Source organism: Coenobita brevimanus, chromosome 81, assembly GCF_032717465.1.
Source record: "Coenobita brevimanus isolate Jiangsu-jjx chromosome 81, ASM3271746v2, whole genome shotgun sequence".
Classification (NCBI taxonomy): domain Eukaryota; kingdom Metazoa; phylum Arthropoda; class Malacostraca; order Decapoda; family Coenobitidae; genus Coenobita; species Coenobita brevimanus.
The window spans coordinates 14,657,039-14,681,257 of record NC_137034.1 but is presented as its reverse complement, the minus strand read 5'-3'; the positions used below and the strand labels follow the sequence as shown (position 1 = coordinate 14,681,257).

General features: G+C 43.0%; 1 protein-coding gene across 1 annotated transcript; it reads left to right on the top strand.

The window, feature by feature from the left end:
* Positions 1-15,264: 15,264 nt before the first annotated feature.
* On the top strand, positions 15,265-19,191 carry LOC145409493 (uncharacterized). Its single transcript, XM_080279884.1, has 3 exons — positions 15,265-15,414; positions 17,901-18,098; positions 18,409-19,191. The coding sequence occupies exons 1-3, from the start codon at positions 15,265-15,267 to the stop codon at positions 19,189-19,191; spliced, it is 1,131 nt and encodes a 376-aa protein (XP_080136010.1).
* Positions 19,192-24,219: the final 5,028 nt, after the last annotated feature.

The following is a 24,219-nucleotide window of genomic DNA, read 5'->3' as shown; positions in this document are numbered from 1 at the left end:
AGGGAGAGGAAAGAGTAAAGTAAGAAAGGGGGACGGGGAACAGAAGGGAGTGGAGGGAGACTGGAAGGATCCATAAGGGGTTGAGAAATGTGGAATGAAGGGGGGTGGGTGAGATAAGGGGAGAGAGGAAGAATGGGACGGTAGAACGTAAAAGGAAAAATAAGAAGGAAGAGATAAAACGTGAGCGAGAAGAAAAAGTAAAACAATAACGTCAAAGCACGAGAGATGAGGAGGAAGAGACGAGAGGGAATGAAAGAGGGAAAATGAAAGATAATTGAAGAAAGGAAGGAAGGTGGAAAGGATGAAAGGAATGGAAAAAAAAATAAAGACAGGTAACCTAAGAGGGAACGAGGAACGAAACAATGGAATAAAATGAAGGTTGAAACAGAAAAGGGAAAATAAAAACAACGCTTAAGAACAAATATGTATATACACTAACAAATTATATATATATATGTATATGTATATATACAGTATATGGAGCCTCTGTGGTAATGTGGTAGAGTGTGCGTTTTCGTACATAGGAGAACGAGGGTTCGCGCCCCGCCAGGATAATATACTTTGGGAGAGTTCTTCCTGCCACGTACTGCTTTGGCGGACAGAATGGGTGCTGTGGTTGAACCAGCGTCGCTTACTATAAAGTATGTTTGCACCCAGTCGCTTGCGCGGGCCAATTACACTTGGTTCACAGACTATACACACATCCAAAGCCACTCCAACACTACAATCACACTTACAAGCACTGCTCACCCCACATACAACCTCTACCAGACAGCCTAAGCCGCTTGGTAGAGATACATTGGCTGTATCGTCCCCACATCGGTCGGGATAGGCCGGTCCTGCAGTGGACAATTAAAAGCTGATGATGATGGTTTCATATATATATATATATATATATATATATATATATATATATATATATATATATATATATATATATAATAAAAAAATAATAATTTGGTTTTACGCCAGGTATCCCCGAAGGGCAAAGGAGTTGCCTCTGGGTAGAGGACTTTGGACTGGAGCATGTAGCATTTTATGACCGGATGCCCTTCCTGATGTCTACCAATGACCCTTGGGTGGATTCGATCCTCCGACCCTGCGGCCAGAGAGGAGAGCTCTAACCCACTGAGCCACGGCTGCTACCATATATATATATATATATATATATATATATATATATATATATATATATATATATATATATATATATATATATATATATATATATAAAACGAGGAGAGGGAGAGAGAGAGAGAGAGAGAGAGAGAGAGAGAGAGAGAGAGAGAACGGAGACAAGATCAATTGAAATGAAAGCAGGACGGAACAAGTAGCCAAGTGGGAGAGAAGGAAGTGAGAAGAGGAGGGAATGAATGACGTAAAGGAAGGAAGGCTGAGAAGGAGATGGAGTAAAAGGAAAGGAAGGACTAAGTAAACAAACAAGGGATGAGGCTATGGCACACCTAATGTCTGACTTGGCTCGTATCTCTGACTAGGGTAAAAATAATCTTGTTTTTAATACACCACAGACTCAGTTCTTACACCTATCAATCCGACAAAATATTCCACAGGAGTACCCACTAATGTTTAATAATAATCCAGCTCAGTGTTGCATAATCCATAACTTACTTGGGGTTTCATCTCTCGGGACTTATCTTTGATAGATCATATTACATCTCTCGTAAAATCTGCTTCCAAGACATTAGATGTAAGAAGCCGACTCAGTACCTTCTTTACCCCTGCACAGTTGTTGACTTTATACACGGGTATTATTCGCTTCTGTGTAGAGTACAACTCTCATGTGTGGGGAGGCTTCCCACACACAGCTGTTCTCAGTAGAGTGGAGTCAAAGGCTTTTCGTCTCCTTAACTCTCCTCCTCTTACTGGCTCCCTTCAACCTCTGTCTCTTCGCCGCACTGTTGCATCTTTATCTCTTTTCTATCGCTACTGCAAAGGCCACTGCTCCTCTAAACTGACTGCTTGCATCCCTCCACCTCCAAGACGGGCACGTAGCACCCGTGTAGCAACAAACTCTCATCCCTTTTCTGTCCAGCTCTCTAATGCAAGAGTTAAACGTCATTCTCAGACCTTCATTTATGCAACAGGTCAACTCTGGAACTGTCTCCCTCTGTATTTCCTACTTCCTATGATCTCCAGTCTTTCAAACGCAGTATATCCAGGCATCTCGAAATGAACGGATCTTGAATTTGGCTCTTTCTCTCTCTCTCTCTCTTTTTGTTGTTGTTGTTGTGGAAGGAACGGTTTGTAGGCTCCTGGCCTTTGGTTCCTTCTTCCTTGCATAAAAAAAGCAAGAGACGACAACAAAAACACAAGAGGAAGACTGACTGGAAAGGAACAAGATAATAAAAGCATTAAAACAGGAAGGCGGAGTGAGGAGAGGGGAGGGATAGAAAGGGGGAAGAGAAAGGCGAGGGGAGGGGAAGAGAGAGGGAGAGGAGTGGGAAGGGGGAAAGGCAAGGAGGGGAGGGGGAAGTGAAGAGAATAGTGGTAAAGAAAACCTGAGTGAGAGAGAGAGAGAGAGAGAGAGAGAGAGAGAGAGAGAGAGAGAGAGAGAGAGAGAGAGAGAGAGAGAGAGAGAGAAGGAGGGAAGTGAAGATAATATGTGATGAGTGAAGGTAAAGTAGGGAAAGGGAGGGAGAGGGAGAGGCGAAGGAAGAGGAGGGGAAGGGATTAGAAGTATGGTGGGGTGATGAATAAGGTAAGGTAGGGAAGGAGAGGGGAGGGGAATGAAAGAGCTAGGGGAGGTACTAAGTGGGGGGGGTGGGAAGGTGGGGAAGTGGATGAGCAGAAAGGAAGGAGTGGAGGAATGGGAGGGAAGGAAGTAACATAAACAAAAAAGTGGGTAGGAAGAAGAGGGAAGGGAAATGACAATAGAAAAAGGGAGGAGGAGGAAGTGGGAGAGGAAAAGGGAGAGGGGTAGGAAGGGGAAGAGTAGGGGAAAGGAATGAGAAAGGGGAGGGGAGGGAAAGGGATAGAAGGAAGGAAAGGTGAGAGGCGATGACAGCAAAGGGATGGAAGAGGGGTTGAAAGAAGTCAGTGGGAAGAGGAAGAAATGAAAGAAGAGGTAGGGAGGGGAGAGACAGAGGGGAAGAAACAAAGCTGGGTGAGGATGAAGGGATGGGGGAGAGAGGAGGAGGGAAGAGAAGGAAATGACGTTTACAAGGGGAAGAAAAGAAGGAAGTGAGAAGGAGAGACGCAAAGACAGAGAATAAAAAGGGAATAGGAAAGCATAACTTGAAAGAAGAAATGCTGAAGTTGGAAAGAAGGACAGGGGAAGCACTAAAGGGAAAGGGAAATGAGAGACAGGAGGGGCAATGAGGAAAAGAAAATGAACGAATGGAAGGAAAGAAGCGAAGTAATGGAGACAGAGGTCAAAAGAGAGAGGGGAAATGCGAAGGAGAAAGAGAAAGAAATGAAAGAATAAGAGAACGGGAAGCGAAAGAAAAGGTACGAGAGGGCAGGCATAAAAATCAGCTACAGAAGAGAGGCGGTGATTGTGAGGGCATAGATGAAAGATAATTAAACACGAAATGAAGGAATGAGAAAGAAACGAAATAAAAAGTGAATGACAAAGGGATGAAAGAAAACGAAAAGGAAATAAGGGAAAGAAATAATTAAAAGGAAAGACGGGAAAATGAAAGGAGTAGTACAAGGGAAAGTATACCGGTAGGAGAGGCAAGTGTGAATGTGAGGAAGAGGGAAGGGAAGGGAAAGGACGAGAAAGAAAGAGGAAAGAAAGTGAAAGAGAACAGAAAGGAAAGAAAAGAAAGGAGAGGAAAGGAAACGAAAAAGAAGGGGATAGAAGGGAAGGGAAGGGAAGGGAAGGGAAGGGAAGGGGAAGGGAAGGGGAGGGAAGGGAAGGGGAGGGAAGGGAAGGGAAGGGAAGGGAAGGGAAGGGAAGGGGACGCAAGAGGCGATTGAGAAGAACAGGAAAGGAAAGGGAAAGGAGGGGAAAGGAAACGGAAAAAAAAAAAGGAAAGAAAACGAGAGGAAAAGAAAGAGAAGGGAATCGACAAGAGAGAGAGAGAGAGAGAGAGAGAGAGAGAGAGAAGGGAAGGGGAAGGAAAGGCACAAATCAAGCATGGATGAGTGAGGGAAGGGAGGGAGAGAAGACATGCTGGAGGAGGGGAAGGGAGGGAAGGGGAAGAGAAGAGAAGGGAGGAAAAGGAGAGGGACGATATTGCGGAAGAGTTGAGGAAAAACAGAGGGAGAGAAAAGAGAGAGAGAGAGAGAGAGAGAAGGAGAGAGAGAGAGAGAGAGAGAGAGAGAGAGAGAGAGAGAGAGAGAGAGAGAGAGAGAGAGAGAGAGAGAGAGAGAGAGAGAGAGAGAGAGAGAGAGAGAGAGAGAGAGAGAGAGAGAGAGAGAGAGAGAGAACGAGAGAGAGAGAGAGAGAGAGGGGGGAGGGAAAGGAGACGAGGGGGGTAGGGAAGGGAGGGTCTAAAAACATAGCTTGAAGGAAAGGAGGAGATAGGAGTGGAGGGAGAAAAGAGACAAGAGATGCTATGGAAGGAGGTAGTGGAAGGAGAGGGAAGGAGAGGAGGAAGAATGGAGGGTGAGAGGGAAAGGGAGGAAAATAGGGATGGAAAGAGAGAAAAGGAGAGGGAGAAGAGGAGAGAAGAAAGGAAAGGAAAGAGACGAAGGAGGGGTAAGGGAAAGGAGGGAGGAATAGGGGGAAGGAAGAGGGGTGGGAAAGGAGGGAGGAATAGGGGGAAGGAAGAGGGGTGGGAAAGGAGGGAGGAATAGGGGGAAGGAAGAGGGGCGGGAAAGGAGGGAGGAATAGGGGGAAGGAAGAGGGGCGGGAAAGGAGGGAGGAATAGGGGGAAGGAAGAGGGGTGGGAAAGGAGGGAGGAATAGGGGGAAGGATGAGGGGCGGGAAAAGAGGGGGTGAGGGGGTAAAAATCCAAACTAGGGGAAAGGAAAGGGGTAAGGAGGGAGGGGAGCTGGTGAAGGAATAGGAGAAAAAAATGAGAACCGGGGTTAGGGAAAGAGATGGAACAAAACGAGAAAGAAGGGAGTACGAAGGCAGGGAGGAGGAGCACAGATCAACGGTGGAGGAAAGGATGGGAAGGTTGAAGGGTGAGGGGAGAAAGAAGGAGGAGGGAAAGAAGTACAGGAAGGGAATGAGGGGAGAACAAATCTTAGGTGATGAAAAGCAGGGAGGGGGAGGGGACGACGTAAAGCGGGTGAAGCAAAGGAAGGAAGGAAAAAATGAAGAAGAAAGAGAAAAGAGAAGAAAGAGGAGAGAAGGAGGGGAGAAGGAGTAAAGAGAAGGAAAGGAGGATTTAGGGAGGAAATAAATGATAAGTAGAGGAAAGAATGACAGGGGGTGATGTAAAGGAAAATATAGACTGAAAGGAGGAAAATAGAAGTGGGAAGAAGAAGGAAAGAAGGAGACGGGGTGGGGGAGGTGTTTAAATGATATGTGAAGGAAAGGACGGGGGTGAAGATGAGGAAAGGAAAGTGGGGGAAGGGGGGGGGTTGGAGAAGGAAAGATGGGGAGGGGATATGGAGGGGGGATGGGGTTGAGAAAAAGAGAGAGGCCTGAGAGTGAGCAGTATATAAATAGCGGCATCTCACACGGCATTGCTACACTTTACCACACTCAGCCATGAGGAGTCTTGTGAGTATAGGCAATCTCTGCCAACCTCAACTACAAACATTACATACCTACAAGTTTCTGCGTATCTCTTAACAAGCACAGCTACGAACATTACACACCTATCAGCTTCTGTGTATCTCTTAACAACCACAACTACAAACATTGCACACCTACAAACATTCTATGCATCTCGTAACCACTAAAACTACAAACACTAACTAGAGCTACCAATGATTTCTGTATCCCTTAACAACCACAACTTCAAACATTACACAGCCATCAATATTCTAATTATCTCTTCACATACCAAAACCGAAACTATAAACAGTAACGATACTAATATTTCATCCATTTTTCTAGGCATTCACACTAATATTCTGCATTTCCCTATAACCCTAAAATCATATTTTATAGAGCAAGGAACAATTTTAACGAAACCAATACTTCACAGTAACCATGATTGTAGTTACAGAGCTACCTATATACTTCTTTTATACCTACCAACATTTCACACTTTCCTAACAACCATTCCCCACAACACACTACTATATAAAAGCAAACGCATACACACCACAACTACATCACAGCCACCAACACATTCCTTGTCTTTATCAACACACACACACACACACACACACACACACACACACACACACACACACACACACACACACAATAGTGAAAGGGCGTATAATAATTACAAACAGGCAAGAAACGATTATACAAGAATAAGGAGGGAAGCCCAAAAACAGTTTGAGGAGGATATAATAAATAAAAATAGTGATCAACCAAAGCTGTTTTACAGCTATATCAGAAGCAAAACCAAAGTAAAAGATATAATACAATCCATTACGGACGAGAGAATCACTTATACACAAGAGAAGGATATTTGAGAAACACTATATAAGAATTTCCAATTAGTTTTTACAGAAGAAAAAAACTTTGAGAGGGACTATGTGGAACATGCATGTCCACACATAATATCAGATATACAAATAGCAAAAAAAGTAATACAGGAGAAGTTAAGTAAATTAGACAGAGGAAAGCAAGTGGTCCTGACGAAATTTCATGTTGGGTACTACGAGAATGTGCAAAGGAGTTAGGTAAACCATTATTTTTAATTTTCAAGAAATCCTTGAGTCAAGGTAAACTACCTGATATTTGGAAAAAAGCAAATATTGTCCCCTTATTCAAGAAAGAAAATATACAAAATCCACTCAACTACCGACCAGTATCACTGACCAGTGTTGTAAGCAAGGTATTAGAAAAGCTTATAAGAAAAGCTTGGGTAAATCATCTAGAAGAACACAATATGATAACAGAAAGACAGTTTGGTTTCAGAAAAGGAAAGTCATGTGTAACTAATCTGTTGAGCTACTATGACAGAGTAACAAACACAATACAGGAAAGAGAAGGATGGGTGGACAGTATCTATTTAGATTTCAAGAAAGCTTTTGACACAGTACCACACCAAAGACTTTTATGAAAACTGTACCATCAAGGAGGAATTCGAGGCAAACTGTTTTGTTGGATGCAAGATTTTCTCATAAAAAGAGAAATGAGAACAGTACTAAGAGGAAACTACTCATCATGGAAAGAAGTGACTAGTGGAGTACCACAGGGTTCAGTGCTGGCACCAATCATGTTTTTAGTGTATATAAATGATATAAACAGTAACACTGGAAATGAGAACTATCTAAATATGTTTGCAGATGATGCAAAAATACAAAGGAGAATTACTAACACAGACTCTTGTAAAGAGCTACAAGAAGAATTAAATAAACTTCATGAATGGAGTAATACATGGCAAATGGAATTCAATGTGGACAAGTGTCATGTAATCAAGTTTGGTAAAAGTGGAAAAAGATCTGATTGGGATTATAAGTTAGGAAATAAAACCCTATACACATCAGAAAGAGAGAAGGACCTAGGTGTGATTATCAATAACAGACTATCTCCGGCTGACCACATCAGCGAGAAGGTACGGAACAGGTATACACTGCTTGCAAATATGAGAATAGCATTCACATACATAAATGAAGACATGCTAAGAAGAATAATAACATCATTCATTAGACCAACCTTGGAATATGCATCAGTAGTCTGGAGTCCCCATCTCAAAAAACACAGACAAGATTGAAAAAGTTCAAAGGGCCGCTACAAGATGGATACCAAGCTTAAGGGACCTAAGCTACGAAGAAAGACTAAATAAACTGAATCTACCAACACTACAGGAGAGAAGGAAAAGAGGTGACATGATAATGCTATATAAGTGCATATCAGGGAAGGAGAAAATAGACATAAATGATTACTTAACATATAGAGAAGCATCAGCAAGAGGACACTGCAAAAAACTGCTTAAAAAGAGAGGTGATAAAGACGTAAGGAAATTCAGTTTCCCAAACAGAGCAATTGATCAATGGAATGCACTACCGAATGAAATAGCGTGTGCCAAAACAATTCACAAATTTAAGGATATGTGCGATAAATATGGTTTAAGACACGGAACAGTACGAGCTTGACTCATTCCTGCAAAGATACAATTAGGTAAGAACACACACACACACACACACACACACACACACACACACACACACACACACAATTCTGATTATAACCTCCCAGGGCAACAACCTCATTTTCTATGTCTTACAGATTACTTCACTACGGAATCGTCTGACCGTAGCAATAAAAATACCATCAGACTTATAAAGGTTAATGCAGAGTGTTTTAACCCCTTCACTACCATGTGCTCTCCCGTCAGCTGCATGAAATTGTCTGGTGGTCTATAAAAAAAAGTGTCACCTCGCAGCAGGGGTTAAAAAGTCTCCAATAACCCTTTCAGTACAAAGACCTTGCATTATGCTTCTACTACCGTAGTCATTTTGTTTTGCTTACGAGAGACCTTCTTTGTGAGAAGGTAAGAAAATTTTCATGAACCTTTTCACAACGATGACGGCCTTTGCATTTTATTTTTGCTACCGCCAGGGGATTTTCTTCATCATAGGAGACTCATTATACCTAAAGAGTTAGACAGCCTGTTTTGTCACCAAATGCGGGATATTGTAGATACTGTATGCTGTATCGCAGGCAGTATGTTGCACCTGTAGTATTAATATCACCACCATTCCCATTCCATCACCAACACCACCGCCACCAGTAGCATCAACAGCACCACCGCCACCATCACCATTATCACCTCCATCATTACCACCACCATCACAATAATAATCTAATATGCTATAGCAGTAGCCGTGTGTGTGTGTGTGTGTGTGTGTGTGTGTGTGTGTGTGTGTGTTTTGGGCAGCCGAAACTACACGTTCAAATCGCACCACAATTGGCACAAAAATCCCAAAAAATTTGCAGATGTGAAAAAAACTTGGTCCCATCACGATTGAAAAACTTTTACTATATTTAATGAGCGATCATATTTTGACCAAAAAACGTCGCTCCCGGCGCCCGGCATAGGATCTCCGTAGAATTTTTTGCTCATAGCTATAACGAAAATAAAATTATATTACAGCAGCGCGAGAGCTCTCCGCAGGAGCAAGTGCGAGGGGCCCGAAGGGCCCACGAGCACTTATTTATAACTATTACCGTGCCATTACCACCATAATCACCACCACTCTTTCACCTGCCAAAAATCGTGACTTGCAGCTTGTATCATAAATCTTGAAGAACAGTGAGGCCAGAACAAGACACCACATTCACCTCCCTCGTTAAGCTGCAGAACATGAACTCTAGAACCACCTGAACACAACTAGACAATCTTCTCATTACCATTTGTCTTACTAGATGTACAAGAAACTAATGTTCCTATATCCTCCTCACTAAAACCAAATTACATATATCACTACAAGGTCAAGAATTTAACCCCATCAGTATGATAACGTCTTAAATATTCTTGTTATCTCCATACGATTTTATTCAGACCAAGACGCTTTCTATGGCTTCATGAACTCCTTCATTTCCTAAGACTAATAAAAGTGTCTGGAGATAGGAAAAATACGCTAATAAAAAAACGCACTTCTCTCTCTCTCTCTCTCTCTCTCTCTCATTACCGGAAACACATACTTTCTTTCCACCCACTCATCCCAGTCTCACTGTTATCCCTGTCTAATCTCATCAGAGTATCTCAGTTATCAGTAATCAAAATAATTCAATCAACAACCACTACTGTCATCATTACAACCCCGGCGGCATATGACCCTGGCAGTTGCGCCGCCAGATTGTAATTATTTTCAATCAATCAATCAATCATCATTACAACCTCTCCTTTCAATATGACAGCCACTTCTATACCCACTACCGTCAACTTTACAACCACTACTACCAACATTACAATCACTACAACACCATTCCATCCACAACAAGTACTTATAACCACTTCTGCCACCATTACAACCACCCTTATTACCTTTACAACCACCACTACCACCATTATAGCATTACCAATATATCTGTTACCTTCATTCCTAACAAGAGTAATACTGTACCTACCAAAAACTTCCAACTACCATCATTTCTACCACCAGCAACCAAAATCATTATCAGGACGCCACCATTACTATCAATATCTTAACTACTGACGCCTACTACAATCATCCTCCAACTGTCACTATCTGCCACAGTCATTATCCACCTACCACCATCCCTACCAACATCACAACTACAAACATCGCAGCCACAATTTCCTCGTTAACGTGAATGACTGGAGACTAACAACAACAACCATTTCACCACCACCATCCCAAGACAGAAGGAACACTGCTGCCACCATCGCAGCTACTACCACCGCAGCTACAATATTCTCTAACAAAAATTACATGCCATTGGTGCTGGTTGCCTGTTTGCAAGGTTCATCCTACCACCATCACCTGCAAGCACCATTCCACACAGCGCTACACAAACACCAACACCACCAGTACTATCACCATCTCCGACGATACAAAGACTACTAACACGATCACCCACATCACCATCACCAGATTATCACAATACTACTACCATCATCACAACCACTATTACAACCACCATAACAACAACCATTACTACCATCTCAACCTACCACTGTCGCTCCCAGTCTACCCTCCATCACCAATATTTCATCACTGCAACCACGACAACAGCAACCAATATCATCACAACACCAATCAACTCTCACTACTACAATAACCACCAACACTACCCTACCTTGTTTTCCGCCTTACTCTCTGATAAAATCAATGCAACACTTTCACCCTCCCTCCTGCCGCCCTCCCTGACAAGTATCAAAATGGGACTGGTGGCACAGCCGGATCATTCACTCCCCTTCCCCCCTGCCAAACAGCTCCACCAGCCCTCTGTCACCACCACTACCACACTCAGGACAGCCTTCACTACCTCACCACGAACCCCTCCGTCCAACCAGTACAACCACAACGACCACAATTAAGGCCCCCTCATCACTACAATAAAAACAATAATGACCGTCAATTGTATCTCTTACAATCCCTCTCCACCACTTCAAGCTCCTCTCCATCACCGTCACAACCAGCAACAACCACACCACCATTTCTACTCCCGATTTCAACCATAACAATGAACACGCCTCATTTACAACCCCTCACCACCACCAATACACCAGTATACCCCATTCAGCTACTCCCTTCCCTACCACAACCATCACAACCATTTCCTACCCAGACCCACCATCACAATAATCGTCATTAGCATCGTACCCATTACCCTCATCCAGTCCTTCTGGCTCTCCTTTCTACCTCCAAAACCCTCTCCACAATGCAATTCTTTCACTTCCCTTCACCTTCCCTCAAGGATGGAGCTAACCTGATATCACCAAGAAAATACTGACTCGCTTTCTCTCTTCTTCTTCAAGTACGAGCATTTCTATCTTATTGCAAAGGTCTCGCTCTCTCTCTCTCTCTCTCTCTCTCTGTTTAGACATTTCTCGTGCTTGTGTTCTAATTCATTTACCTATTTTTTCAACTCCTCCTCCTCCTCCTCCTCCTCCTCCTCTTCCTCCTCCTCCTCCTCTCTTCTTCATCCTCCTACCTCAGCTTATCTTTCAACTCCTACCCCTCTTTCTCTTTTTCTCCCCTCCTCCTCCTCCTCCTCCTCCTTCTCTTCCTCCTCCTCCTCCTCCTTCTCTTCCTCCTCCTACTCCTCCTTCTCTTCCTCCTCCTCCTCCTCCTCCTCCAAGCCACTGTCGCTGCAAACAAAATTTAAATACCCGGTACCGAGTTCTCTGCCATTGCTGAACCACATAACTTCCAATTATTTTATCACCACTGGTTATTTTAATTCTGCTTTCCACTGTTACCTTTCATCTCCTCCTCCTCCTCCTCCTCCTCCTCTTTCTCCTTCTCCTCCTTCTACTCACCCTATTCTTCCTCCTCCTCTTCCTCCTCCTCCTCTTCCTTCTCCTTGGCATCTTTTTTTCATATTGTTCTTTCCTTCTTCTCATTTTCCTCGTTTGTTTTATATTGTCATTCTTTAATTCTTACGTGTTTAACCGTTACATGTCTTTCCTTGTGTGTGTGTGTGTGTGTGTGTGTGTGTGTGTGTGTGTGTGTGTGTGTGTGTGTGTTTTCTTTATATTTTTCATTTTGTTATTTATTTTTACCACCGTCAGGAACAGATTCGTCAAACGATCACAAATCTGTTATTTCTCCTTCGGCAGAACAAAGATCAGGCTTTCTCTGGCCATCGTGAACGCCACACACACACACACACACACACACACACACACACACACACACACACACACACACACACACACACTCAAGAGTTTTGTAAAAAGTATTCTCACCTAATTACGTGTTGAGAGAGAGAGAGAGAGAGAGAGAGAGAGAGAGAGAGAGAGAGAGAGAGAGAGAGAGAGAGAGAGAGAGAGAGAGAGAGAATTATTAGGAAAGTCAGTTCTTGATATGAGGGAGGAGGGGATGACAAGAAATAATAATATAAAAGTAAGATTGGAGCCAGAGATGAGACGGGGAGGGGATGAAATGCTAAATAATGACAGGTAGGAGTCAGATATAATTGGGGCGAGGAGAATGAAGGAGATTCAGGCATCTATCTTGTAATCCTGTATTTCATGAGCGTTGGGGAAAGGGGATAGAACACTCAGTCAAGATATTTAAGAAGGAGGTGGCTAGTCACTTGTCCCTGAGTAGCATTATGTGAGCGTTATTCCCCGATCCCCTTTTGAACTAAAACTCGTGGGGCATATGCAATTGGAGCGCCTTAACTTCCTAGACCACCAGACACCAATTACTAGCCACACTGCATCACCCAACATTGGAAATTTTTTTCCTACTATATGATACGTCGCTCAATGCAGAGTTACCTAAAGGCATCACTGCACTAATTAAGTGGATGGTGACCGCCTCCACCCACCAGAAACTGAAGAAGTACAAAAAAAAAAAGTCGCATAAACAAAAGTAGAGGAGGTGGAAACATGGTTGAAGAGGACGATATTAGGCACTAAATACTGATATGAGAGAGATCAAACTGAAAAAGAAAATAGGGAATGGAGGAAGTCGAAAAGGAAGACACTAAATAATGTCAGAAGATTAGCTTTTGAGAGAGAAGAGAAAGGTAGGGGGGAGGGAGGAGGCAAGAAGGCAGAGAGACACCAACACAGGAGGATCAGTTTCCAGAAGAGAGGGAGGGTGGAGAGGATGAAAGTTGATGATAAGAGAGTGAGACTTTATAAAGAGAGGGACACAAGCGAACTGTGAGGAAGAGGATGAGTAGGGTAGAGTGGGGTAAAAGGCCCATGTGAGGTAAAAGGCCCCCCCCTTGTTCCTCCTCTATTATCTACTTATTCATCCTAGTCAGCTGATCAAGGGATCAACACCATCTGGTGGCATTTCCCTACACTAACAAATCAGTAGCAGATGACCGGGGAAGGAAGCAGCACGTGTTTTTCTCCTTTGACCACATTTCATGTAAGTATAGGGATATGTTTGTGATATCTTGTGCATATGCTTTGCATGCAATATTAACATTGTGGGTATAGATAGAGAGGTTAGGAACGTAAGATTGCTTTGCAGTGCAATTCACAATTGAATATAGTGCTGTTTAGTTGTGGTGTTTCGTTTACACCAATATGGCGTTTGGGGTAAAAGGCCTACTGTGTTGTGGGTCAAGAAGCCCACTAGGGGGCTTTTTACCCCACGTGGGGTAAACCCTCATTAGTATTGGGTGTTTATAATTACTTGCTTTATTGGTTTTACTATACTATGTTCCGTATTACAGATTATTGTATGATAACTTATATGCTTGTTGTCTATTTTCTTCAGCTTAATTAAATAAACTATAGTTTTTTTTTTTTTTTTTTTTTTTTTTGTGCTTCAGGTAAGAGATACCACGTGTATACCAAAGGAAGACAAACCGTGCTTCGTATGGGACCAGAGTTCTACAGGATGCGTTGCAAGCAATTCGGGATGGAACACCACTAAAAACTGTTTCCAAAAATTATGGCATCCCTTGCAAAACTCTTAGACGACATCGGGATGGGAAAGTCAAGAATCCTGGGGCAGCACTGCTAGGTCGTTTCAGACCAGACTTTGATGAAAATCTTGAGGCTATGTTAGTTTCTCATATCCTTGCAATGGAAAAGGCTCTGTTTGGCCTCACACCTATTGATGTACGGCGGCTTGCTTTTGATTTTGCTGAAAAAATGAAGATCGACCATCGATTTTGTAAGACTTCAAAGATGGTAGGAAAAGACTGGCTAGCAGGATTTCTCCAAAGAAATCCAACACTATCAATCAGGAAACCAGAGGCTACTAGTATGGCACGAGCGGTAGGATTCAATCGTCCTCAGGTTCACCAATTCTTCAAAGTTTATCGTGATGAATTATCGAAGGGTAACTACAGTCCAAGACAGGTGTGGAATATGGATGAGACAGGTACAAAGAATGTGCAGAATCCATGTAACATTGTGGCAACAAAAGGAGCAAAATCAATTGGACGTATAACTAGTGCTGAACGTGGACAGACAACATCCGTTCTTTGTGCAGTTAATGCAGCTGGAGCATATATTCCCCCAATGTTTGTATTTGCCCGTAAAAGGATGACACCACTTTTAATGACTGGTTGCCCACCTGGATCTATTTCAAGATGCACTGCTAATGGATGGTCTGATGATGATTGTTTCTTACAATGGCTGCAACATTTTGTTACCCATGCAAAACCAACTCAAGATGACAGGCACATTATAATTCTAGATGGGCACCACAGTCACAAAACTCTAGCTGCCATTGACTTTGCAAGAGAAAATGGCATAGGTTTGATAACTCTGCCGCCTCACTGTACTCACAAGATGCAGCTTCTTGATGTATCATATTTCAAGTCATTAAAGGCTGCCTACAACAGAGCAGCAGACAACTGGATGCTTGCAAATGCTGGCAAGCGCATTTCCCAATTTAATGTGGCAGAAATATTTGGCACTGCTTACATGAAGACAGCCACTATTGACAAGGCCATTAATGGTTTTAGAGCAACAGGCATCTGGCCATTTAATGATGATGTGTTTACAGATGAGGACTTCGTAGCAGCACAGTTAACAGAAGAACCACCACCCACTGCTGCTAGCAAAAACAAGAATAACAACAATGATCCTCCAAATTAGAATCAAGATGTGGAAGACATTCCTACTAGCAGTAACATTGGTGATGTATCACTTAATGATCCCTGCGATTCCAACACACAAGAGCCTCAAGCTGGAACGTCCAAAGACGGTGAAGCCAGGAGGTTACTTACAAGTCTTTGTAGCCCCCCCAAACCAAGTGAGAAGCGAGCTAGGAAAAGGAAAACACAGAATTCTGAGGTCATAACATCATCACCTTACAAAAAACAACTGCTTGATAAGAATGCAACTTCTAAAACCTCAGCTAAAGGAAAAGCTCCAAAGAAAAGGAAGAAAATTCCAAGCCCAGTTTCTTCTGATGATGAAGAATGGCCTTGCTTAGTATGTGGAGCACCTTATGGTAGCAGCAGACCCTCTGAAAAGTGGGTGCGGTGTAATTCATGCAAGAAGTGGTCACATGAAGACTGCACACCTGGCTTTGATTGGTATGTTTGTCACAACTGTGAATCTGACGAAGATTGATAATGTTAAGTTATCATGTTGATTATATAAAGTCCTAGCAGAGATTTAGAAATACAATTTTCCTTAATTACATGGTTTTTATAAAACGGAAACTACAATTCAGTTTGCTCATTTATTTGGTATCAGTAAGTAATTGAAAAATATTTTAAGAGAAGGCCATTTATTTGTTATTAAGTAGGCTCAGTATTTGAAAAATATTTGTAGAGAGTAAGGATCAGTTCGGATGCAACAAAGAATGTTTCTCCAAGGCTCATACAAAATCATTTTCTTTCACATAGAGAAGGTTTTTGCTTTCATACTGTTTAGAAGAAACTAAGAGCTTTAATTTTATTTCAAAATGAATGATTTTCTAATTGTTTGGGCACTAAATATTATCTTCTACGTCTCACAACAAAATAGATATAGAAATTCAGTATATAAAGTATTGTTTTATTGATACCTAATATAATTCCTAGTATAGGGTAAAAAGCCCACCCCCTGGGCCTTTTACCCCTGGCCTGGGGTAAAAGGCCCTTTTCTTTTTTCCATTGTAATACACAGTTTCACCCCTACAAAATAGTAATAGATGAATAAAAATCTCAGCAATGGTAGTCCATTAACTAAGGTTTCTAGCAAAACCGGTGTCAGATGAATAGCTCAAATAGCTTAAATGCAGCAGGCCTTTTGCCTTAAGGGGGGCTTTATACCCCACCCTACCCTACACGACAACACAGGCCCGACACAAACAACAGAGGGGATCGGGGAACAGGAGGAGGAGGAGGAAAAAACAATAGCAAAAACGTTAAGTAGAACAAGATAATGAAGATTATGTCAAAAAGAAAAAGAAAAGAAGAGAGGAGGAGGAGGTGAAAGCAAGAACAAAGAAAAGGAAAGTAGAACACGAACAAGAACAGGAGGATGGGGAAAATAAAAACAGGTATACAAGGAAGAAGAGAAGAAGTTGTTGGAAATTTCACACCACAGGCACGAGACCAGGACACAGGTACAGAGGCAGGAAAACACGAAGCAGGAGAAGAGGAGGAGGACGAACAAAGAAAAGAATAAGTAGAAGAGGGGAAGAGACTGGAACTTGACATTACAGGTTTAACACAACCGTACAAAGAGGCAATAACAAGATGATGATGATGATGATGATAAAGAAGGAGGAGGAGAAAGAGGAGGAAGATGAATGAATATGTATAACAATATGATCAACACGAGAGACGGAGACGAGAAAGAAAAAAGACGAAGAATACAAGAAATGGTTAAGAACACACCACAGAGACACGATACAATGACAAACAGCATTAGGGAGAACAAAGGAGGAGGAGGAGGAGGAAAAATGATAAAAAAAACGATGATTATGAAGAAAGTAGAGAAGGGGGATAATGAAAGCGAAACTAAGGAGGAAGAGGATGTGGTGAAGAAGGCCGTGAGGAAGCATCCTAGACAGGCTATTAATGGAGTGCTTAAGTGAGGCCTGGCGTGGCGGGAGGGAGCAGTGTAGTAATGAGTGGTGATAATCAGGCTTCTTTTTTTTTTCTGAGGGGGGGGGGGCTTTTTTTTGTCACAACTAACTGGGAACAACTCGGATTAGGCATTAGATAATGGATAGCTAAATCAATAGCGACATACAAATTGATTACTAGACAGGTAAATAGATAAGCTTCTCACCACACGAGTTGTTAATAACAGAATAATGCACAACAAAAAAAAAATCTTATCTTAACACACCCTGGAAGAAACAGAGTTAAGGAAATCAGTAGCACTCTAGGCCTACTGCATTTTTCTATTCTTTCTTTTTTATATTATTCTGATTATCAGTCTCTGGGCATAGAAGGACATTCATCTCCCCGGGAACTACCATTTTTTCCTACGCACCATTCCATCAACAGATGTCATCATGCACTTTCACATGTCACCGTTTGGGAACTAACACCGAACTGTTCATGTCGAATCATCTTAGGGCTTTTGATGGTACAAGAGGAGCATTTTCATTTACATACAGTAGTACGTTTGTGGGTCTAGTGGAGGTTCAAAGAAGACTTGACGATATATACGAGTACGTTCACAAACTGTTCACAACCCAGCCAACGATCCATCTCATCTTACACAAAGGACTGCATTCATCAGCCACTTGGTTTCATATGATAATGCACCCAGTGGGCACCTTCATCCTTGCAGTATACCTCGCATGAGGTGCTGGCGAGGAATCTACACGTGGTGCTGCTGTGCATCCTGCATGAAGCAGCTACAGCATCCACTGAGGAGCCAAACTTCCTCATATCTCCCGCATCTCACATTGGGAAGGACCTTGATCCAACTCTGACGAGGCGCTGTCTACCACATGAAGGTGTCGGACCTGTACTCTCCAAGGATATAGTACTCTTGCAGATACTGATCAGAGTTTCAGTCTTCAGCTTCATGCAATTCACTTACTGGAAGATGGATATTAAAATAATTCTCTCAGGCTCTTACAGCTCACAAGTAATATGGTTCTGGGGATGACTTTTACAATCCTAGAAGTTGTCCCGACCATAAGAGTGTTACTACCGACAGTCATTACAAAGCTGAATGAAGAAGTCTGGCGTGACCTGGACTGACCGTGAGCATTAAAGTCAATCATTACCAGGGTTAAAACTTTCATTTCTGTGTATCATTTGTTCAAACAGCTTAAATTTTCTTCCCCCAGGTGCTGCTGACGACGGTGGTGGTGGGTGTGAGCGCTGATTCCATCAGCTATAGTTCAGCAGGGGAGGGATTCTCCAGTGGTGGTGGCTTCTTCAGATTAGGAGGCTCTAGTTTCTTGGGCTCATTTGACTCCGGGTTCTCATCTGGATTTTCTGGTGGTTCTGGGTTCTCTGGTGGGTATGGTGGTGGTGGTGGTGGTATTGGTGGCGTGTGTGGTGGTGGACAGGTGCGACACATTGATGGGTCCTGTGTGACACCTCAGGTAACCCAGAACCTGTACGTGTACCGTGCTCCACCTGTGTCACCTAGTGTGGGACCCCGACCATACGTGCCACCACCCCGTCTGGAACACAACGTCGTATTCATCCATACACCAGAAAACTTGTTCAACCAGGAGCCACTGGTAGTGCCGCCGCCACAGCAGAAGAATGTAGTGTACGTGCTTAGCAAGCGGCCACAACAAGACCAACAGGTGGTGCATGTACCTGCACCAGAGCAGCAGGCACCAGAGATCTACTTTGTCAACTATGCTGATGGTGAGAATCCACTGCTACCCAGCGGTGGTGACCTGCAGTCTGCCCTCAGCCAGGCATCCCAGGGCAGTGGTGAGCTGGTGGGTGATGGCGGCCACACTGGCAGCGGCGGCAGTGGCTTCAACGATGGTGGTGGTTTCGGCATCAGTGGTGGCGTCATCGGTGATGGTTTTGGCTCTGGTGGTGGCTACATCTTAGGCAGTGGGGATGGTGGCTCTAGTGGTCCCTCCAGCCTATATACCACACCTTAAGACGTCCCCCCCCCACTCTCCTGCCATCCTCCCCAACACCTTCACCTCATGTTAACCTCCCCTACCCACCCCCAACTTAGCAATCCACCTCCATGCGTTACTGAGGATGAGAGAGGTTTGATAGGTATTCCTATGTATAAAATAAACATTTTGCAATAATATTTCTTTGTTTTCCACATACTCTGATGTAAACCTGGGAAACTGCAACTTGAAACCATGATTTTTAAAAATGGAAGGAAACCCATATACCTTTATACATTTGCAAAAAAATCACCTAATAACACGTGATTCACAGATATGCTGATATCCACAGGGAAAAAAGGAAACAAGAAATATCCCGAATGCTCTGGTATCTTCATATCTTCATGGGAGCTCACCCATAAAGATGTGAATACTCATTCATGAATGCATAGGGTTTCCTTTTCTTCCCCATGGATATCAGCATCTCTCTCTCTCTCTCTCTCTCTCTCTCTGTATTACTGTATCATTTATAAAAGCTCCAAGATGTTTGCATACGTCCACTTTGGCCACTTAATGGCAACTCTCCCTGCTGCTTCATCACTGGCAGCTCCCCTATTGTATTCCTTATTGCTGAAGTGATACTCTATGACCTCATCCAGTTATTTTTTTGGTCGCCCTATGGCAACCATACCCATGACGTTCACACCAAACTGTGAACTGTCATCCTTTCCCCCTCTCAGCATGCCCAAACTATCTCAATCTACCCCTCTTCATCATAACACTATTACATTCTAGTTCCACCCTTTCTCTTAACTCTGTCATCACAATCCTAGCCCTTCCCCTCAAGGCTTCGCATTGAAGGACGCACTAAACATCCATCTAATCTTGTAATTTCTGTATGTTTGAGCCTACGAATATCCTCTTCCATTACTCCCCAGGTATCATGACCATACAGCGTTAGGCCTACACTCCTATCACATGTCGCATACAAGGATCCCTCAGCACGGAGTGGGAATCTTCTCAATGATAGGAGAGGCAAGAACTCCCAGAACTTCCTCGAACCACTCCTTAGCCTAACCACAGAGCTTGATCTAACCCTCTCTCTCTCTCTCTCTCTCTCTCTCTATCTATCTATCTATCTATCTATCTATATATATATATATATATATATATATATATATATATATATATATATATATATATATGACGGAAACCATACTGACGATCAGAAAGAAGGTTGTGATAGGAAAGATGCTTTAGAATTTTTCTATTAAGAATAGACTCAAAAACTTTTGAGATACAGGATGTTAAAGCAATTGGACGATAGTTAGAGGGTTGGGAATGGTCACCCTTCTTTGGGACCGGCTGAATGAGAGCAAACTTCCAGCAAGAAGGAAAGGTACAAGTTGACAGACAAAGGCGAAAGAGTTTGCCTAGGCAGGGTGTAAACACACAAGTACAGTTCTTGAGAACAACAGGAGGGACTCCATCAGGCCCATATGCCTTATTAGTACTGAGGCCAGCAATGGCAGAAAATACATCAGATGAAGAAATTTTAATGTTAGCCATGAGGAAATCAGAGGGGGGAAGTGAGGGAGGAACAGCACCGGAATCGTCTAAGGTAGAATTGGAGGAGAAAGTCTGAGCGAAGAGATCTGCTTTATCAGTAGAAGAAATAGCTACAGAGCCATCAGAGTAGAAAAGAGGAGGGAAGGATGATGAGGTAAAGTTGTTAGAAAGGTTTTTGGCAAGGTGCCAGAAGGAGCGAGAAGAGTTCGAGTTAGAGAGGTGAGAGCATCTTGTACAGATGAAATTATTTTTAGCAGAGCGAAGAACAGACTTAGCACAATTCCGGGCAGAAATGTATAAAAGATGTGATTCAGGGGTGGGTTGGCTCCGGTACCTTTTATAGGCCCTCTTCTTGTTGCGGACAGCATTAGAACAAGCGTGATTAAACCAAGGCTTTCGTGCATTAGTCAAAGGATATGAGAAAGGAATGTATGCTTCAATGCCCGAGACAATAACCTCCGTAATGCGCAAGGCATACCCAGGTGGCTCCCGGCCATGGAGGCAATAATCATTCCAGGGAAAATCAAAGAAGTACTGCCTGAGGGCCTCCCAATCCGCAGCTCCAAAGTTTTTTTGGAGGGTCCGCAGGCTGCACTGGAGCGATAGGACAGGTTAAGGTGATAAGGTTGTGATCGGAGGAGCTCAACAGAGAGAAAAGATTAACAGTGTAAGCAGAAGGATTAGTTGTAAGGAAGAGATCAAGTATGTTGGAGCTCTCTCCAAAGCAGTCAGGGATACTGTATATATATATATATATATATATATATATATATATATATATATACAGTATATATATATATATATTTATCGTCAAATGGGTAATGTGAATCACCTTGGGCAAAACGAATAATTACAGGGCAAATCGAATAAAAAGCTGTGGGAGGCTTATTTTTTATTGAATTTTTAAGAACTGCCTTTCATTTTGTTCTTTTTTTAATGTACTGTCATTTGCAATCATTGTTTTCTCCATGATGATGAAAGTATACAAGCCAGATTGATTTCAAGTTTCTATATGAACTTCAGGTTTTTTTTAACCTGTAGCTGCTAAGGTTTCCTGAGAAAAGGACAATACAAGTTGCAAGACAGCCAACTAATGAATGAACAAGGTAGGTATAAATAAAGTTTTGGATATGAATACTTTATTATCAGTGAAGTATTTGACAAAATATTATGATTTTATTACTTCGGGGTAATGCGAATAATCATACGGGGCAATGTGAATCACCCATATGAGGCTATACTTTATGCTTTTTTATGCCTTCTCACATTGGTTTTTGGCTAATATGGCTTTTCTTTCTCTTCTATGATGGTCAGGACATACAAAAGGAAGTCGGTTGACTCCCGATATTATTCGAAAGAGGCGATTCCCCAGGCCCTTGTCGACATCGCCAATGGATTACTGCAGCGACAGGCTGCTCGTCACTATGGCATTCCCCAGGCCACGCTAAGACGCCATTACCTGGGGCTTGTCAAATCCCCTAGCAAAGCTGGAGGTAAGACAGCACTCCTCCGAAATGAAGAGTTTGCGTTGGCCAGGAACTTGGCAATACTGGGTGATTTTGGCCTTGCGTGTGACTCGCAAGAGCTAAGAAATTTCATTAAGTTCTTCCTCGGCAGCCATTTCTGAAAGGCTGCTCATGTCCGGGAAAATCGCCCTGGCCCCGACTGGGTGCAGGTTTTTTTGAAGATGCACTCAAAACTCCTGCCATCTCTCATGTGCCAGCATATATCGAGGAAGCAGGCAGCAGTATCCTAGGCAGTTGTCTCAGAGTACTTCAACAACCTTGAGAAGACATTAGAAGGTGTTCCACCTTCCAACATCAATAATAATGATGAGATGAACATTACAGACGACCCATAAGGGAAATTGCATATCATCCACAGATCGGTGATTCACTTTGCCCCAGAACATGTATGTTTCACCTATTGTTACATTTCTCTTTACAGCTCATTTAATTACGTTTTGATTTGGATAAAAAATAGTACAAATGTAGTTTAAATTTTAAAGTTTAAAACAGTACTAAATAAAGCACCTGAATTGTCCTATGATTTTCACTACAAATCTCAGTGTATAAAAAAGGGTAGAAATTTGAATCACATTGCCCCATTTGATGGTATATATATATATATATATATATATATATATATATATATATATATATATATACACAAACTGGTCACTATCTCACTCAGCTCCATCTCAGGCTCTATCTCAAGATCCACTTCCGTCTCTGCCAAAAAGAACACTGATTACCAGGGAGAGAACGCTCAATGCCGTCTCTTTTGGATGACATCTCTCCTCTTGCAAACTCAGATTGGTGGATGAAGTTTGGCTCATATCAGCACCACTAACCTCCTTACATCTCGGCCTTGGTCGTCTAGTTCTCCGGGAGGCTTTCAGACAGGTAAGAGAGGGAAGCGAAGGAATAGAGGAATCAGATGTGGCTGGAAGGGTGGTAAGATGGGTGGAGGGAGTGGGTATAGGAGAGCAGGAACATATTATCCTGTCTGGGGCAGAGATTTTGGGACTCTCTGGGCATCGGCTGGGTAGAGGGCATGTTTTAGGGCCAGGAAAATCTAGTCTTGGACTGCATGGGTATTGGCAAGGTGAGAAAATGGCAAGACTAGGATCTGTAGCTTCGACAGAGGGAAGGTCAGACAGGCATGATTCTTCGACTGTAGAAAAGGGATTGCTGGTGAGGTTGAATCGTGTTTAGGTTGTGATGGTGTCTAAGACGTGGCATGAATCTGGGATTGGGAGAGAATGCATGTTTATGAGATTGTGTTGTGAGGAACTACACAAGTCCGGGGCAGTCAGAGAATGTATGTTTGTGAGGTAGGATGATGGGGAAGGGCAAAGTTTTGGGGCTGTGGCAGAGTGAGCATTTGTGGGGTTGAATCGTGTTTGGCGTGGAATGGAATTTAGTAGGGTGTGGTGGTGAGAGTAGAAGTGTCTCGGATTGAGTCTGGGTCTGGTGGAGTGGGATGGGGAAGATAAGAGTGTGGCCTGGAGTGAAAAATATGAGGTTCGGAAGAGGACAGGAGGAAAGACGCCTGATGGGGGACTTATTTGTAATTCAGGGTGTCTGAGTCGATTGAGGGATATGTCCAGTGACGTGAGGTACTAGTTCAATCTGAGGAACACCCTGGTCTCCCTCTGGCGCACATCATCACACAGAACACATAAGCACAAGGGGTCTCTGCTGAGCACTGTGGTAGGAGGGTGGGCTACTATGGTAGTAGTAGGATCCTTGGTACTATTACCATTCTGGCAGTTACCCCCTTGGCAGCACAATGGGCCTCTGCCCAGCACTGTGGCAGCAGGGTGGGTTATGGTGGTGGAAGTGGTAGAATCTTTAGCACTATTACCATGCTGGCAGGTCTCCCCTGGCGGGCGGGGTGATATGGAGCTTTAGGTTCCTGCGAGGGACATGTGGGTACTGAGGCAAACATTAATGGTCACTCCGATACTCATACCCTCATCTATTATCTTATGAA

Coding starts and splice junctions, on each gene's coding strand:
- LOC145409493 (XM_080279884.1), top strand. CDS start 15,265: ATGTGGAAGACATTCCTACTAGCAGTAACATTGGTGATGTATCACTTA. Junction 15,415..17,900: donor TTGTAGCCCCCCCAAACCAA/GTGAGAAGCGAG, acceptor TCATCCTTGCAG/TATACCTCGCATGAGGTGCT. Junction 18,099..18,408: donor CTGTACTCTCCAAGGATATA/GTACTCTTGCAG, acceptor TTCTTCCCCCAG/GTGCTGCTGACGACGGTGGT.